Below are 19,819 nucleotides of genomic sequence, written 5' to 3' on the forward strand. Positions count from 1 at the left end.
CAAACCATGATTAGACAGAGATTTTATTTGTTATTAAATGTAGGGCCTATGAAATTGATCAGGCGATATTGATCACGTGATATTGATCGACCATCATGCTGAAACAGTTAACTTTGTGGGGATTATTTTGAATTAGCCAAGGCATGTTTTACATATTTTATCCAGCTTGATGCTTTTAAAACTGCATGAGGTTCAAGCCTTCTCAGCGAGGGAGAGAAAAGAGCAGCTAGGTTTATTTTAGAAAAGAATCTGCGTGTAAAATAGAGCACAATGTAATGTGCGTCTTCGGAAATGCGTTTTAATTTTTTAATAAAATATTCAGAAGCAGTTTGGTTTATTTTCTGTATATTTTTGTTACCTCAGTGGTACACACAAAGAAAATGTCAATGATTGCTGGACCGTTCTTTGAAAAATGGAATCAGAATGATTGACACAAAGTACATTTGAAGCTGTGATGATAACTAGTCTAAGCACAACATATATTAGAAACTTTTGCCCCATTTTCACTTTCATTTTTCCTGTCTGCATTCATTTCAGTGGGACTAACAACAGCTGATTTTAAAAAACTGAGAACAGGTATGGAACCATTGAGTTTAAAGATACTCATTTGTTAGATTTTAAGAGTATTTAATAAATATTTTTGTGTCTTGTGAATACTGAAAAAGAACACAGGTTCTTTACCTGTAAGGAGAATTCAACCCAATTTAAAATAAATGATCACACTTAATTGCATAGGTATAAACACAAACATATTTACTGTCTCAAGATACTGGAAAATTGGTGCGGTCTAATCGGCTGCCAAATAAAATTGCTTTCCCAAATTTAATTAATCCTGTATTTTATCCATCATGTTCAGAACAGGGGCCTCAGAATCATATGGTTTAGTTATAGAATGGCCGTACTGCATTTGGTAAAACATGACAGGACATTCCTTACCATGATTACCAAAGATTCACCCCTTCATTCCTTGGGTTAAACACATATAGCATAATCATCATGTAGAATCATGCACTGAACATTTTTATTTCCTCTTCCCTTCCTCCCACAGTGCCGATTAAATAACTGCGAAGCAATTTCTTTCCCATCAAGTGTTTTGAACCCAAGCCTTATCAAGTGTAGGCCATCCCAGATGGATTCTCATTTTTGGCAAAGCAAGATATATTTTTATTGAGGCAGCTTTTTGTTAAAGAGCATTACATCATTAGCCTTTTGGAAACAAGAAATTATTTTGCAAGTATGAAACGATAAGCAAATTAAAAGGCTGCTTTGGCGTGGAGACTGTTCACATGTTCCAATTTTAAATGGGGTTGAAGTTCCCTTGAATTTCTTCCAAATAAAATGGACTTTTTTCTGCATGTAACAATGGCTCTTAATAGATTAGGTTAAAGTCCAACAGGTTTATTTGGTAGCAAAAGCCACACAAGCTTTCGGAGCTCCAAGCCCCTTCTTCAGGTGAGTGGGAATTCTGTTCACAAACAGGGCATATAAAGACACAGACTCAATTTACATGAATAATGGTTGGAATGCGAATACTTACAGCTAATCAAGTCTTTAAGATACAAAGAACGTGAGTGGATAGAGCATCAAGACAGGCTAAAAAGATGTGTATTGTCTCCAGACAAGACAGCCAGTGAAACTTTGCAGGTCCAGGCAAGCTGTGGGGGTTACAAATAGTGTGACATGAACCCAATATCCCGGTTGAGGCCGTCCTCGTGTGTGCGGAACTTGGCTATCAGTTTCTGCTCAGCGACTCTGCGTTGTATTGTGTCGTGAAGGCCGCCTTGGAGAATGCTTACCCGAATATCAGAGGCCGAATGCCCGTGACCGCTGAAGTGCTCCCCACACCCCCACTTCTTGCCCACAAAGGCCATCCCCACACCCCCACTTCTTGCCTTCAAACAACCGCACAACCTCAAACAGACCATTGTCCGCAGCAATCTATCCAGCCTTCAGGAGAACAGTGACCACGACACCACACAACCCTGCCACAGCAACCTCTGCAAGACGTGCCGGATCATCGACACAGATGCCATCATCTCACGTGAGAACACCATCCACCAGGTACACGGTACTCAGCCAACGTTGTCTACCTGATACGCCGCAGGAAAGGATGTCCCGAGGCATGGTACATTGGAGAAACTATGCAGACGCTGCGACAACGGATGGATGAACACCGCTCGACAATCACCAGGCAAGACTGTTCTCTTCCTGTTGGGGAGCACTTCAGCGGTCACGGGCATTCGGCCTCTGATATTCGGGTAAGCGTTCTCCAAGGCGGCCTTCACGACACACGACAGCGCAGAGTCGCTGAGCAGAAACTAATAGCCAAGTTCCACACACACGCGGACGGCCTCAACCGGGATATTGGGTTCATGTCACACTATTTGTAACTCCCACAGCTTGCCTGGACCTGCAAAGTTTCACTGGCTGTCTTGTCTGGAGACAATACACATCTTTTTAGCCTGTCTTGATGCTCTCTCCACTCACGTTCTTTGTATCTTAAAGACTTGATTAGCTGTAAGTATTCGCTTTCCAACCATTATTCATGTAAATTGAGTCTGTGTCTTTATATGCCCTGTTTGTGAAAGAATTCCCACTCACCTGAAGAAGGGGCTTGGAGCTCCGAAAGCTTGTGTGGCTTTTGCTACCAAATAAACCTGTTGGACTTTAACCTGGTGTTGTTAAACTTCTTACTGTGTTTACCCCAGTCCAACGCCGGCATCTCCACATCTTAATAGATTAACAGCATTTGTGCTGCTTTCATTTCTAAAATTTCCCACAGTCCAAAGTGAGATGTAGGTTGCTGATACAGGTTTGAGTGTAAAGAAATTGGGACGCAACATCACCAGTGCAATATTTGTTTTATTTTAAATCTGTTTTTGTAGTGCATGACCCATTCTACTTGATCTAAACTCAGCCCCAAAGTTGACACATGATGTGGATCATTAACTGATAATCAATTGGGGCAAGAAGTCAGTGTTTTAGAAAAAACACTTCTTCAAATGATCATGTTAGAGTCAACTTTCACAAATGTTCATGGAATAAAAGCGATAAGACAGAATGGTGGTTACTGGACAGCATAGAATTTAAAACAGAATGTATTTTTACATGGAGTACAGGATTAGATGCAAGGCGAATAGATTAGATGTTCACTGATAGCTACTATCAATCACGAGGAACAAGTTGGGGTCATTATTCATCTCTCTCAAAGGAAATAATAGTGTACACTAATGTTATATTTTTGGATTTCTCCCATCTCATATATGTCAAATTTATTATTCCAATTATTTCTTAAGTAACTATGAGGAGCTGGAGTAAAAGAGTTTTTGTTAAATTGACTGATGAAGGACCTGCAAGAAATATTTCAAGCAAACATGCATATGGAAGAGATTAGATTGAATTAAAAGAACAGGAGACGATATTGCCTGAAGCTCTCTGCAGCAGATCTACAGTTTGGCTATTTAGTTGCTGAGCTTAAACCATGCATTAAATCAAGATATAAAACTAAATGAAGGGAAATTAGATGATGATCATCATCATCTCTCAAAGCTGTTGCTATGATCTTCTGCCAGTTGTATAGTGTTTTGTTTTGCAATGTCGGATTAATTTATGTCTAATTTTATTTTTCCATCTCCTCACTGCAGGAGAAGTGCAAGCATTCTATGAAGATCTCAATGGCCGACAATACATTAATGAGGTTTTCCATGTCAATGTGGACAAGCTGTACGATCTACTCTTCACTGACTCCCAGTTTCTACGAGATTTCTTTGAGCAGCGGAGGTTCACTGGTAAACTAGTTTTCATAACATCTTGTGTAGATAAAGCCTATGGAGAACTCAGTGCTCCCAGGACTATGGTATTCTTCTGTCTCAGAAAAGCTAAAAAAAAGTTTTATTTTACTCTAACCATAATGAAACCATTCCGAACGAAGGTGAAGGGTATACATCAAAGTTATTTAAATTCTGAAGATAATTAAAGGGGAAAAGGTTCACGTTTCTGTCCCAAAGTGAATTACCATCCCAAAGCCAATAACAACAACTTACATTTATGATACGCTGTTCATGTAATGAAATACCCCAATCACTTCAGAGAAGCATAATAAAACTAAGATGACACCTACCACATAAGACAATGTTAGGCTAAATGACCAAAAGCTTGGTTGAATAGGTATGTTTTAAGGCTGGTCTTAAAGAAGGAAAAGCAAGGTAAAGAGATATAGGGAAATTCCAGTGCTTGGAGACTAGGCAACTGAAGGCGTGGCCACCAGTGGTGGATCAGTTATTATTGGAAATGTGCAATAGGCATGATTTAGAGGAGCACAGGTATCTCGGGGTGGGGGGTGTGGGGCTGAAGGAGAATATAGCAATAGAAAGAGTCATGGCCATGGAGGGATTTAAGAAGAAGATTGAGAATTTTAAACTGAAGACATTGTCTGACTGAGATCCAATGTAAATCAGTGAGCTCAGGGTTGAAAAGGGAATGGGACTTGCTGTAATTGAAGACAAAGGCAGCAGAATTTTGGATGACCTCAAGTTTTCAAAGGGTAAATTTTGAATGGCCAACCAAGAATGCATTTGGATAATTGAATCTGGATGTAACAAAGGCATGAATGAGGGTTATAGCAGCAGATGAGCTGAGATAGGTGAATTCAGGCAACATCACAGATGTCAAAATAGGTGGTCTTAGCAATGGCACAAATATTGGCCAGGAAACACCAACAGGGGGCCTATAACGCTGGGCACGAGACTCCCAGGTGCTTTTCTTTAGCGTAATCAGCTCCACACCAGACTATCCAAGCGAGGGGTGGGGGAGGGGGGCTGGTGTCTGGACTGGTCGGGGTTGGGGGGCGGGGAGATCAGCGCTGGGGGTGGAGGGAGAAGAAAGGGCTGGCTAGGGGAAGTCCGGGAGGCCAGTGATCAGGGGAGTTGCGGAGTTGGCCAGCCATCAGGAAGACCAGTGATTGGGGGGGGGGGGGCACTGCGCATGTGTTGATCTCTGCTCTGACAGATTGGCACATGCGCAGTGGCCTGCTCAGCACAATGCTGCCGGTCTCTTGGGCAGGAATAGGCCTCGCCCCCTACTTACCAGAGTGAATCACGCTGAGGCCCTCTGCAATGCTCAGAGTGTCGAAGATTCGCTCTGGGAGGAGCGCCCAAAAAGCAGGCAGGAAATATTCCCATTTTCCTGCACGTTGGGCACTTAGTTTGTTTTTGGGAGAACCCTGTCCCTGATGTCAGAAACCCAAATCGGGATCAGATGTGACACCAAGGTTGTGAACAAACTTGTTTGATCTCATACTGTTGCCAAGGAGAGGGGTAGTGTCAGTGATTAGGGAGCAGAATATGTGGTAGGTAAACAATAAAAACAATGGCTTCAGTCTTTCCAATGTTGAAATGGAGGAAATTTCTGTTCATTCAGTACTGAATGTCAAATAAACTGTCTTGATGATATATCAACAGTGGGTTCTCAAAAAAGGTGATGGTGAGGGAGAGATGGGTGTTGTCAGTATGCATGTGAAAAATAACCGCTATTTGTGGATAATGTCACTGAAGCAGATCATGTAAATGAGAAATAGAAAAGAGCTCAAGAAAGATCCATGGAGGACAGCACAGTGTAGGCACAGGAAGTAAAGAATTGCCAGTGATTCTGTGGCTATGACTAGATAATAATTGAAGCACATGAGAGCAGTCCCACCCAGCGAGACAACAGTGGAGAGGCATTGGAGGAAGATGGTGTGATCAACAGTCTCAAAGTCTACAGACAGGATGAGAAGGATGGGGAGTGAGAGTTGACCTTTTTCGGTCTAAAAATTAATACTAAAATCTCCCACGGTATTGCTCATGGTCACTTGACGGGTATGGAAGACCTTTGTGCGTTAGCAGATTCATGCTAATTAATGGACATCCTACTGTTCTGTTAAGCTACAGTTTCCTTTAACCCTTTGGGGTCACAGTGTCTTACTATTTTAATAACAGCATCTTGAGATCAATTTGTGGTTAAGTACTATGGGTAAAGGAGACTTACAGATTTTGGTGAGTACTTTTAAATACCAAACTGCAGATCAGAAGAAACCAAGATGAAACAGACTGCCTTTATTTTTCTCTTTTATATTTTTGACATTTGAAAATGCTGCATTAGAAGTGTGACAGAAGGGAAAAAAATTGTGTATGGAAAAAATTATTTGGTGTTTTCAGACAAAATAGTTAAATGTGGTCGAGAAGGGGCCAACCATTTTAGGTCGTTTTTCCTCCAGGCTGCTTTGGTGTCCTCACTGATCGAGAGAAGCTATACGCTTCTTGGATTTGATTTGATTTATTATTGTCACATGTATTAGTATACAGTGAAAAGTATTGTTTCTTGCGCGCTATATAGATAAAGCATATCATACATGGAGAAGGAAAGGAGAGAGTGCAGAATGTAGTGTTACAGTCATAGCTAGGGTGCAGAGAAAGGTCAACTTAATGTGAGGTAGGTCCATTCCAAAGTCTGATGACAGCAGGGAAGAAGCTGTTCTTGAGTCGGTTGGGGATCATCTGCATTGTTTTTTTTTAAGAATTAATTAATATCAGTCGAAATATATGATCAATCATTACTGGAACATATCCATGTACAGAATTCTTAAAGGGCATGAACACCATAAAATATGTATATTAACCCCTCTGTTGTTTACAAGCAGATGAACAAAATGTATTGTATCAACTTAGGTGTGATAATAATAATAGGTCTTTTCCCAGAGATTTAAATATTCATTTTGATAGCTTGAAATTTGAATTGTGATTTTTTTTTTGACATAAACTAGGCAGTTTCCTTAACATTGTGCAAGGGGATTCAAACCAAGGATACTTTTCAGGTGAAGCAGGTAGAGGGCAGTTAACAATGGACCACCGCTTGCAAGCTTACTTCAATTTCTATTTTATAATCATCCATTCCACTCTTATTTACATATGGTATTTTAAGTTCAGATCATTCACAATTAGATCATAAAGTCATTATGGCCTATATTATGATCAGGTGAAAAGAGGTGAAGTCGGCCCCCTTTGGTACAAAGGTTTTAAGTTTCTTTTGTACAAGAGTATGCCTTTTCCAAATCAGAATGTTTTAAGATAATAAGGAACCAAACAGGGTGTTTTGAGTAAAAAAAAACAAATTTATTAACTTCTAACCCCAAGAAAACTAGTAATAATGTGAGGTCAAGCATTTGGAAGTTAGAGTCCAAAAAAAGAAGGTAAAATAATATACAGTTAAATGTCCTTTGATTGTCTTTGAGGCATAGATTTTAAATGCTATGGCTGATTTAGGTTAGCTTGTTTCTTTGATGCGATCAGCTGCAGAAGATGTTGTAATTATTACGAGATCCTTCACTTGCTGGTAGGTTCCTGATAGAGTTGGCTTCTCAAATTGGGTGACACTCTTATTCCAAAAGTGTGAGAAGAAGCAAAAGCGGCCTTCAGTCTCTTTCCTCTGCTGATGACTTTCTTGACACCATCTGTGTCACTTGCAATCTCTCTCAAGCGATTGATCGGCTTTGCCTTGAAATACTTCATCCATTTTGTATTTCCAAGAAGTTTTGCATGTGTCCCTCTGTGACAGTTATTGTTTCTGGACTATAAGAAATGTCGCTCTCTTCAATTTCCCCTGAGGGTAATTTATTTGTTCCTCACCTTCACCTTGGAATGTGGCCTTGCATTTTTAAACAGTTTGCTCTGTCTCAATTCAAAGTGCAAAATTTCCAAACTTCAGTCACTTGAAAGTTGAAAAACCATATTTTCAAAAAAATGAAGGTACATAGTCTCATGACAAACAGAAGGAGGCCATCAAGTCCATGCAGGCTCTCTGTAGACCAATCCAGTTAGTCCTGTTCTCTGCTCTATCCGGCAAGTTTATTTCCTTTTAGTGGCCATCCAACCAATTTATTTTTGAAATTGTTTTCTCTGCAAAACTTATGGCATTTTGCGAAGTGTAAGAGTACGTCTGGTTGGAACCTGAACTCATTATAATACACACTGAAGAACTGGAAATGCAAAACTGAAGCAATACAATGCCATCACGGCGTGATAAATATATGTAGGAAGTTTCCAATGTGCAGGATTGACACAAAAATGGGAAAAGCAGTGAGACTTTGAGGACAGAAATTGGCAATGTATGATGTTTAACACAATTGATAATACATTCACAAATGTTTCAACAGGAAAAAAAGTGATTTGTTTAATCAAAAGCAACCATAGAATGTATATTTTTTAACCTCCAATCTGCATTGATCACCTAATTGACAGAGATGTTTAAAAACTCTGGGCGGCACGGTGGCGCAATAGTTGATGCTGCTGCCTCACAGCTCCAGGGACCCAAGTTCGATTCTGGCCTTGTGTCTGTCTGTGTGGAGTCTGCACATTCTACCTGTGTCTGCGTGGGTTTTCGCCGGGTGCTCCGGTTTCCTCCCCAGTCTAAAGATGTGCAGGTTAGGTAAATTGTCCTAAGTTTGTCTGTGTGCAAGTGCGTGTCCTGCGATGAACTGGGGTCCTGTCCTGCGTGAACCCTGCCGAACGCCCCGACTCTGCACGATCCAGAATTGGAATAAGTGGTTAAGTGAAAGTAAAATGAGAAGTTTAAAAACACACACACCTATTTTCTGGCCTTTCCTGCCAAAGTCAGTGGACATTTGATTGGCTCACTCATCCACTGCAGAGAAACCCATCGCAGCGAGGCCAGATTCTGACCTATGTGTATGATGAAACGGAATACTCATGTTAGCCATAATGAAAGCTACTTCTGCAAATCCTGCATTCCAGATGATGGTCCTAGAATGATGAAGAATGGCTAATAATACTGAACTTTTTTTCACTCTAGATATGGTTAGCCATCCTTGGAAGAAAGAAGTTGATGGCAATCAGACCCGAGTGATGTTGTACACTATTGCTCTCTCAAACCCACTTGCGCCAAAAACTGCCACAGTCACCGAGACCCAGGTAAGACTCTTCTAAGTTAACATTAAATGTGATCTTGCTTACATCTTTAGCACTTGACAGAGTTCATCTTTGATTCCTAAGTCATTGTTGTTGGAGTAAGTAAATCCTGTTATCTCCGTACAATTTCATAGAATCAGAGAATCCTACAGTGCAGAAGGAGGCCATCCAGCCCATCGAATCTGCCACAATCCCACCCAAGCCCTATCCCCATGCATTTACCCTAGCTAGTCCCTCTGACACTAAGGGGCAATTTAGCATGGCCAATCCACTTAACCCGCACATCTTTGGACTGTGGGAGGAAACCGGAACACCCGGGGGAAACCCACGGAGACATGGGGAGAATATGCAAACTTCACACAGACAGTGACCCCAGTCGGGAATCGAACCTAGGTCCCTGGCGCTGTGAGGCAGCAGTTCTAACCACTGTGCCACCATGCCACCCAGATATTTATGCTCCTAACAACTGATAGCACCGATTCTATGAGGCTACAGTTAGTTATGGAATACGTTAGGCTATTTTATCCAATTAAAATACTTGCTGTTTGCAGGTTATCAAAATTAGCATTTTATAGCACTGCAAGACGACTCCTGAGCTGTTTCAGAGCCTGTAATTTCAACCATCATCAAACTAAATAACTCTTTAGTTGGTAAAATATTGTTTAATATAAACTGCAGATCTTGAAGTAAGCAATTACCATTTGTGACATGTATTCCCCAGAGTATTCTTCCAATGTAATGATTGCAATTTGTGCACATTGAAATTTTTTTCATTAACAGACTTTGTACAAAGCCAGCCAGGAGAGTGAGTGTTATGTGATCGATGCAGAGGTGATTACACATGACGTTCCATATCATGACTACTTCTACACAATCAACAGATACAGCCTTACACGGGTGGCAAAAAACAAAAGCAGGCTGAGGTAAGGAAGCTGTTACTCCTGATTTAGTAGTTTTTGTGTGGCAACATATTGAATTTTACCCAATGATGACTTTTAAGTGCAGCAGGTACCACAAAAAGGTTTGCGATTCTTAAATTCTTCATCATTTTGCAATTCCCTTAAGAGAGCATTAACACCAAGGAGATAATTTTAGACAGTGGAATCTGAATGGAGCTGGAATAGATCTTCACCACTGCAATGTTTTGTTTTTGTGCAGTTGCTTTGATGGGTTGACATGGTTTCACGTTCAGTGTCAAAGACCAACCTTGTGGATGCGCCATTTCTCTCTAAGAACCGACCTGCACCTTCAAACACCCATTATTTGATAACATAGCAAGCTCGGGGTTCAACCAGAAACTCTTCTCCCTTTATCTTACTGGAAATATCAACAGCCCTCTCCTAGTCTCCTAGATTTGGGAAAGCAATAGAAGAAACATTCTTATACAATAACTTACTGAAAGTATCCGCCAATAATGACTAATAACTAATAGCAAAGTCAATCCAGAAGATTGCACAACTTCCTAGAATGTGTTCCCCCTTGAATACAGAAAATAGTATGTATTACAAAGTCTTTACTCGTATTCTTAATATCTCTTAATAATGCAACGTCCCTAAGCAACCTCAGATGGTATTCTTTGAGCGGGGTTTTTCTGTCTTGTCCATGGCGGAACCCAGTGCAAGTGAGAACGGAAAATTTGGTATCCATTCGCTTTCAGCGGCACCGGAAAATTCCAACTGCGAATGAGGACTGAAAATTTTGGCCTTTAGTCATTTTCCCCCCCCATGGAGCATTCTAATACTTGGACAACTACTTTGCTACTACTTCACACAAAAGTGAATAGAAAATGGGACTTTTTTCCCCAAAGACACTGTTGAGACTTGAAAATTCAAAAATGATAAATTTTTGTTCGGCAAGGGAATTCAGGGTTATGGAACCAAGGCAGGTGGACATGGGAAATACTGTTCAACATTTTGGAAGTAGGAACCAGGAGTAGGTTATTTGAAACTGTCCTGCCTCTCAGTGAGATTATGGCTGATCTGCAAACTCAATCCACAAACTCCCCAATCTGTTAATACCCTAAAATTTATTTTGCACCTGTTGTTATTTGTGGAAGAGTTTCAAACATCAATCAGCCTTTGTGTTTGGAGCCATAGAATCCCCACAACGCAGAAAGAGGCCATTCGGCCCTCCAAAAGAGCATCTTACCTCGGCCCACACCCTGGCCCTATCCCTGTAACCGTACACATTTACCATGGTTAATCCACTAACCTAGACATTTTTCGACACTAAGAGGCAATTTAGTTTATCCACCTAACTTGCACATCTTTGTACTGTGGGAGGAAACCAGAGCACCCTGAGGAAACCCTCGCAGACATGGGAAGGACATGCAAGCTCCCCACAGACCGATACCCTTTTTAATTTGTGCTTCCTTTAAGTGCTTCTTAATTTGATAATGATCTAATTGAATGGCAGAACAAGCTGAAGGGCTGGATGGTTGACTACTGGTCCTATGGGCGGCATAGTAGCACAGTGATTAGCACTGCTACCTCACAGCGCCATGGACCCGGGTTCGATTCGCAGCCTGACTGTGAAAGGCGACTGTGTGGACTTTTCACGTTCTCCCTGTGTCTCCATGGGTTTCCTCCGGGTGCTCCAGTTTCCTTCCACACTCCAAAGATGTGCAGGTTAGGTTGATTGGCCGTGCTAAATTGCACTTAGTGTCCCAAGATCTATGTGTTAGGGGGATTAGCGGGAGAAATATGTGGGGTTAAGGAGTTATCCTGGGTAAGAGTCGATGCATACTCGATGGGCCTAATGGCTTCCTTCTTCACTATAGTGATTCTATGTTCCTTCTTCCTTCTGATGGCTTTCGAAAACTCTGGACAGACACACCCTGAGTTTTGCACCAATACCTTTGAAGTTTGTGAAGGGAAAAAAATGAAATCAGAATGTACCTATCAAAACCAAGTAAAATTGCCAACCATTCATTTAAAGATTTATGGAGTTCCAAATGACTGCCTTTTTGGAGTATTAACAGCGCCTTTCCAATAAATTTCAGGTCCATTTATCATCTGGTGAATAAATTCTTTCACCTTAACTCACAGAACAAAATAACCCGTTGTGTTATATTATTCTAGATTGAATCCCATCCACACTTAATAGGTTTTACAAGTAAGGGTATTTGCAAGGAAACAATGTCCTGTCTATTCAATTCAGTATGTAAGCTGTGAATTTTATCTGTTCAGCAGTGCTAGTGACTAAAATTAGAAGACTTAAGACTCATAACCAAAACGCTATGCTCATCATGAGGGGATCACTGGTTCTATGTTATTGCCTGCATGCATTAAATCATGTATTAAATAACAAGCAATGGATGACACCTTAGCCGCCCTGATTTAAATGTTGCTTTTGAACCAAACCTGACGGAGAAGCAATCAGCATTATGACAGTGATGTACTTGTTTGTCTAACTGCAAGGTGATTGTTGTTCTTTGCTGTTTAATGATCAGTGCAAAGTATGTTCAGGATAAACGTTGGCATGTCAGAACTAGGTGAACTTCAGTCATGTTGTACGCAGGGTGACTACGGCTTATCCTAATACCTCTTTCATGCCTCACAAACTGTGCATCTTGTTGCCCAGGAGAAAGGCTGTACTAGAAATAGTAATTTACCCCGCTAAGTGTAAGATCCCATTCATGCACACTGACCTGTAAGTTAGCAGGTAAATAATTTCCTTCATGTATTTGACATGCTGTTAGAGATTGCATGTATAAATAACATAAAGTTTTGAAAGATAACTGAATTGTAACTGTGTTCTTTAATCAATTAACTTAATTTCTTATATCCAGGATATCAACAGAACTGAAGTATAGGAAACAGCCATGGGGGTTGGTGAAATCGTTCATTGAGAAGAATTTTTGGAGTGGTTTGGATGATTACTTTAGGCATTTAGGTGAGAACCATTCAATTTTCTACCCTCCTCTTTTATTGCTTAAGTATAGTTTCATGGGTTCTGCCAGACATTTGGTCCAGGATTCTCCAACCTCACCTGCGGCTGGGATTCTCCGATCCTGCTGCAGTGATTGGAGATTTGGCTGAGTGCCAGGTTCTCCGTTCTCGCTGGCCGTGGTGGCGGGGAGTCCGACATCAGAGAATTCTAGCCATCTAAATGGCTATTTTTCCTGTATGTGCCCAATGGTGAGAGATGATGAGCCATTTTCTCCATGTGCTGTCACAACCAGACTTGATCCTGTGCCTAGCTAATGCCATTCCCTGGTTACTGCATATTCACAGGAGTGTGAACTTTAGTATATTTCGTCCTTCAGTACAAAAAGCTAAGGCTGTGGCTACCGAGATTAAGATCAACAAAGAATTGGGAGCAAGACTTGTTTCTGGGTAAGGAACGTTAGTCTGAGTAGGTAGGAATAATTTTAGCCTGTTTCTATTTTTCTTTGAACAATTGGAGATCACAAAATGCACTAGTGGTTGTAATAATTTTAATTTGAGCAGTACTATGTTAAATGCAAATTGTTTCCTCAGTTTACCGTAATAGGCCAAGACAAGGTGCATTGAGATGCCGTCAGTAAGAACTTGACAGGAAGTCCGAGTTGCTGTGGCAGTATGCACTTTTTTGTTTGTATTGTGGTGTGGAGCTATGGAAAGTAGTAGTAGAGGCTCCACTATTCTGACCAGAAAATTCTACCACTCTTACTGCCTGGCAAATCGTATCTGTTTGAAGGATTTGAAAGTTGATACTCAACCTATGTGCGTTGCATTTACCATAGGCGGCACGGTAACACAGTGGTTAGCACTGCTGCTTCACAGCTCCAGGGACCTGGGTTCGATTCCTGGCTTGGGTCACTGTCTGTGTGGAGTTTGCACATTCCCCTCGTGTCTGCGTGCTCCGGTTTCCTCCCACAGTCCAAAGATGTGCAGGTTAGGTTGATTGGCCATGCTAAAAAAAAATTGTCCCTTAGAGTCCTGAGACGTGTAGGTTAGAGGGATTAGTGGGTAAATATGTAGGGATATGGGGGTAGGGCCTGGGTGGGATTGTGGTTAGTGCAGACTCGATGGGCCAAACGGCCTCTTTCTGCATTGTAGAGTTTCTATAGTACCTTCCTTGGCCATCAAATCCTGGGGTGGAACTTGAACCTGGAACTACTGGCTTAGGGCAGGAACACTTCCCACTGTGATCCCATCCTTTGATCTGATGTACACTAACTAAATACTTGGATTTTTGCACAAAATGGGCACACTTGCGAGCAATGCGTTAATCAGGAGGTCACGAATAGATTGGTTCAATTCTGAATAATGTAATACTTAATCAGGTAAGACACGGTTTTGTATGATTGACTGCAACTTGAAACATCCCTATTTTGGCATCCATAGATATTGAGCTTGCAAAAGTAGAGAAACAATATGCTGCTGAACTGCACAGGCAATCTCCAAAAGAAAAACCCAACAAATCGTCCACAATTCGAAGGAGAAAGCGACCTCATATGCATGTGCGAAGCCAACATCTCGATGAAACAATCAGTCCTGTAACTACACCGACTGATGAAGAGGTAGCCCAGAGGATTAAACACGTGGCAGGTAAAATTAAAAATGGGAGAACATTCCTTCAGTGCCCTTTACTTTCTTTGTCACAGATTTTTATATTTGAAAAGAAAAATATGCTTTATTTGTACTTTGGGGTGGACCTGAACTATGGGCACAAACTTGTGATGTGCCAAAAATAATTCATAGTGAGTTGTGCAACGTTTGACCAGTTAATCATTTATTTTTATCAATAACTCATTCTCACTATGTGTTCCCTGTGCTTTTATTAAAATAATTTCTTTGTCGCTGTTGGGAAAGCAGTGGTATAAGCACTGACCACAGGTATAGGTTGCAAGGTGGTAGATTTAAAACTGAGATGAAGAGGAATTACTTCTCGCAGAGGGTGGTGAATTTCTGGAACTCACTGCCCCCATAGTGCAGTGGAGTCTGAATCGTTGAATGGTTTCAAGAGGGAGATAGGCATATTTCTAATATTACAAAAAGGACGAGGGACATGGGAAACGGGTGGGGAGATGGATTTGAGACCAGGGATAGATCAGCCATGATCTGATTGAGTGGCAGAGGGCTGAATTTGCCCACTTCTGCAACTATTTCCTCTGTTACTATAATAATGTCCCTGGATCGTAATCCAGAGGACCAGGTTTTGGGGACATGGGTTCAAATCCCACCACAGCAACTGGCGGACTTTAAATTCAATTAATAAATCTGGAATTAAAAACTAGTCCTATGCTTAATTGTAGCCAATTGTCATAAACACTCTCACTAATGGTTCACTAATGTCCTTTCGGGAAGGAAATCTGCTGTCTTTACCTGGTCTGGCCTACGTATTACTCCAGACACACAGCAACATGGTTAACTCTTAAATCCCTTTTGAAATTGTCCAGCTAGCCACTCAGTTGCATCAAACTGCGACAAAGTCTGAAAAAAGGATGAAAACCAGACAGACGACCTGACATCAGTATAGGCACTGGAAACGACAATGGTGTAACCCTGCAAAGTCCTCCTTAGTAACATCTGGGGCTTGTACTAAATTGGAAGAGCTGTCCCACAGACTAGTCAAACAGCATTCTGACGTAGGCATACTCATGGAATCATACCTTCCAGACAATGTTCCAGATACCAAGGCCAAGGAAAATCCATTGGTAAAGTCTACCCAAGCAGGTTGAGTATCAACCTTCAAATACTTCCAACAAATGCCAATGGCAGGCAGTAAGAGTGGCAGAGTTTCCTGGTCAGAACATTGGAGCCTCTATAATATTACCATCACCATCCCTGTGGAGGTGACACCTCAGATGGAGCTGCCCTGGGAGTTCTTAACGTCAAGTTCAGATGCCATGCAGTCTTGTGCCATTAGGTCAAACATAGGCAAGGAAATCTCCTGCTGGTTACCACCTACTGCCACCCTCAGCTAATGATTCAGTACTGTTCCATGTTGCACACTACTTGGAGGAAGCATTGAGGATGAAAAAGGTACAAAATGAACCTCAATGTCCATCGCCAAGAGTGGCTGGGTAGCACCCCTACTGACTGAACTAGCTGAATTTTAAAGAATATGGCTATTGGAAGGGCTCTTCATCAGGTGATGAGGGAACCAACAAGATGACCTAATCCTCACCAATCATTCTGTCGCAGATACATCTGTCTGTGACAGTATTGTTAGGAGTGACCCACCAGACAGTCCTCGTGAAGGTGAAGCCCCATTATCGCATCAAAGATATCTTCGATTCTGCTGTATGGATCGAGCAACTCAAAACTGGTCTTCCATGAGGCACTATGAGCCATCAGCAGCAGAAGTGCATATAACCACAATCTGTAACTTTATAGTCTGGCAAAGCCCCCACTCTACCATTACCATCAAGTGGACTCCATCTGACGAAGGAGCAGTGCTCCGAAAGCTAATGGCATTTGCTACCAAATAAACCTGTTGGACTTTAACCTGGTGTTGTTAAAACTCTTACTGTGTTTACCCCAGTCCAACGCTGGCATCTCCACATCATAGTTTGAGTTCAGTCAGGACCACCCGGTTCTTGACCTCATTACAGCCTTAGTCCAAACAGCCTATCTTAAATAGTGAGGTGAGAGTGACTGCCCTTGACATCAAGGCAGCATTTGACTAAGTGTGGCATCCAGGAGTCCGAGCAAAACTGAAGTCAATGAAAATCGAGACAAATACGCTCCACTGGTTGGAGTCATACCTAGCACAAAGGAGGATGGTTGTGGTGGTTGGAGGTCCGTTTTGGAACATCACTGCAGGAGTTCCTCAGGGTAGTGTCCTGGACCAAACCATCTTCATCTGCTTCATTAATGACCTTCCTTCCATCATATGTTCAGAAGTGGTCTGTTTGATGATGACTGAAAAATGTTCAGCATCATTCGTCACTCCTCTAATACTGAAGCAGTCCTTGACTATATGTAGCAATACCTGGACAATATTCAGCCTTGGGCTGATAAGTGGCAAACAACATTCACACCATACAATGATCATCTCCAACGAGAGAGAATCTGACCGCCTTGCTTTGAGATTCGATGGCATCATCATCACTGAATTCCCTACTGTCAACACCCTGGGGATTATCATTGACCAGAAACTAAACTGGACCAGTCATATAAACACTGGCTGCAAGAGCAGCTCAGAGGCTGCAAATTTTTCAGAGAGCAAAACACATCCTGGCTCCCTAAAACCTGTCTAAAAGGCACAAGTCATGAATATAATGGAATACCCACCACTTGCCTACATGACAGCAAGTCCAACAATACTCAAGAAATTTGACACCAGCCAGGGCAAAGCAACCCATTGGCACCTATCCACCACCTCAAACATTCACTCTCTCCTCCCCCCCCCCACACCACCAACACACAAGATGCACTGCAGCAACTCACCAAGGCTCATTCAACAACACCTTCAAAATCCATAACCTTTACCTGCTAGAAGGAGAAGGGTAGCAGATGGATGGGAACACCACCATTTACAAGTTCCCCTCCAAGTCGCACATACAGCTTCAAGTCCTGACTTGAAGCTATATCACCATTCCTTCACTGTTGCTGGGTCAAACTCCTGGAACTCCCATCCGAACAGCACTGTGGGTGTTTCTATAACGCAGCTCCTTGCAGCGGTTCCAGAAGACAGTTAGCGATGGGTAATAAATGCTGTCCCTGGAGAGCGGCACCCACCACACATGAATGAATAGAAAAGAGAAAAAAAAATCTATAGATGTCTCATTTATAAAAACTAAATGGATTATGTCTTGATAGAATTAGGTATTTTCCTGCACTTGATGATCAAATTTTTTTTGAGTGGAAACTTGCTGTTAGTGAGGGAAAAGAGGCATCTGGAACCTCAGCGAATGATAGAACCAACCATGTATATCCTTACTCAATGCTATGTAAGGATTGGAAATGAAACACTGGAAGGCAAAGAAGGAGGGTGAATTGATAGTATGTAAATTAGAGTCAAATCAGGTGCAAAAAACACAATAAAGAGATGGGAAGAACGTGTGGTAATAAGGGACAGGGAGAAAAATAGACAGATAAGAAAAGTAAGTTTAAGTTTAAATTTGTAATTTTCAAAATCTTGCAGCAGCCATTTATTGTGCCTCAAATGATAAATTGTTCTCATTCTGGGCTAGGGAGACTGAACTGCATTGCATTAATAATTATCAGGGCATTAACGGGGTGCTTAATTTTTAATTATGAGGCCTGACTTTCCCGTAGCTAGTTAATGTGCAGATCCAGCAAGATCTTAAAACTAATAGGGAGGCTAAGGGTGAGTTGCTGTTTGTCCGAAGTAAATAATGGAGCAAAATAAATTGACCTGCAAGCCCTGGAGATTTGCATTCATGGTGCAGCTCTTCATTCCCTGAACTTGTTGGCTAATACTCATTAATTGCGATGTGCATCATTAGTCCACCATTATTGTTCCAAGGTGATTTAGCCCATTGTCTTAATTCAAACCTTATGTTTTGCACTCAGGTTATCTTCCAATTTATATTATTTCAGGAAATTTAATCAGGTTACTAGGAGATGTATTGTTTTTAGTGTTGAAACGCTGCCTGACACAACTAATGGAAACAGCATTGTCATTCACTTAAAACTATCTGCATTCTGTACTGCCACAGGTTCCACACAAACAAAATACATCCCAGAAGAAATTCAAGGAGGAATTCAGCTTTACAGTGTTTCCAAGTTATTGCTCATCATAAGCTTTGTGTGAGTATCAATGTTATGAGGTGCTGTCTCTGACAATTCCATTTCAGTTGTGTCTGAGATCTGGGAAGGTACAAGGATAGTCTTTGTAAGTTCCAAAAATAATTTTGTGAATATGTCCAGGGATTTATAGTTAAATGGAAACAATTTATTTCAAATTAAACTTTTATTAGAATCCCCTATGTTTCTATGCATATGGTGCCAAAGAAATGCGCAACTAAATGTTACATGCACAGTACCTTTGAGCTCTAATGCGAAACTTTTAGCGCAGTGGGCCAGGAGAATCCCACGGCGGCCAATTCGCGGGGTTTGCATGAGCATTCGCGCCCCATTTGCGTCTCCCAGCGCCGAATTTCCGGCAGCATCTGCTCCGTGCTGGAAATCGGCAGGGAGACGCACAGACCATTTAAATAGTCATTTCAATTGCATTTGAATGTGATTAGTCTCCGGGCCCGCTATGGTCTCCCACTCCACCAGAATATTTCATTCCGGCAGGGTTTAGTATAGCTCCCCACTTTTGGGGAGCTGGCAGCCTGACCTTGCTGGAGTGAAGGGGGCAATTGCACCCCCCCCTCCCCTCTCAGGCATTGGCACCCTGGCGCAAGGGGTAAAGTGCCAATGCCCAGGGGGCACCTTGGCACTGCCCATCATGGGGCAGTGCCAAGGGGGCAGGGCCTGTGACGGACCCAGCTTAATGAGGGCGGGACCTAGGGGGTGTTCAATGGGGGTGGGAGGTCCCGCTGCCACTCTGCAGTTGGGATTGATGGGGGAAGGAGGGAGGCCAGTGATCAGGGTGGACTGGGGGTTGAGCCTGCTTTTGGGGGGGGGGGGGGGGGGCGGTTGGCACTGCAGGTGGGACGGAGGGGCAGGATTGCAGTGGGAGGGGTATGGCTGCAGATCGCGGCGGGCCGGGAGGTGGGGGGCTGGGGCTTGGCCCGGGAATGGTGGGTGGGGCCAACAATCAGGCCAAGGGGAGGGCCGAGGCTGGGCGATCGAGCTGGCCAGCAATCAGGAGGCCATCAGTGTGGGGCCACTGCGTGTGCGCTGATCTTGGCACTGACAGATCGGCGCATGCACAGTATTCTGCCTAGTGTGCTGACTTCAGCCTCTCCAGCGGGAATAGACCCCAATTCCTAGTTTTTAATTATATTCACA

General features: G+C 42.3%; 1 protein-coding gene across 3 annotated transcripts in view; it reads left to right on the plus strand.

Annotated features, from left to right (window-relative positions):
• The window catches only part of LOC144479859 (protein Aster-B-like), a 669,932-nt gene that overhangs the window by 636,157 nt on the left and 13,956 nt on the right, over positions 1-19,819 (plus strand). For all 3 annotated transcript variants that reach the window (XM_078198866.1, XM_078198864.1, XM_078198865.1), the window contains 7 exons: positions 538-576; positions 3,645-3,788; positions 8,845-8,963; positions 9,741-9,883; positions 12,751-12,854; positions 14,291-14,494; positions 18,577-18,667. In XM_078198866.1, the coding sequence (XP_078054992.1) occupies positions 538-576; positions 3,645-3,788; positions 8,845-8,963; positions 9,741-9,883; positions 12,751-12,854; positions 14,291-14,494; positions 18,577-18,667 (844 nt within the window). The remainder of the gene's footprint in view (positions 1-537; positions 577-3,644; positions 3,789-8,844; positions 8,964-9,740; positions 9,884-12,750; positions 12,855-14,290; positions 14,495-18,576; positions 18,668-19,819) is intronic.

The sequence above is a fragment of the Mustelus asterias genome, chromosome 27, assembly GCF_964213995.1.
Source record: "Mustelus asterias chromosome 27, sMusAst1.hap1.1, whole genome shotgun sequence".
In the NCBI taxonomy this organism is placed as follows: domain Eukaryota; kingdom Metazoa; phylum Chordata; class Chondrichthyes; order Carcharhiniformes; family Triakidae; genus Mustelus; species Mustelus asterias.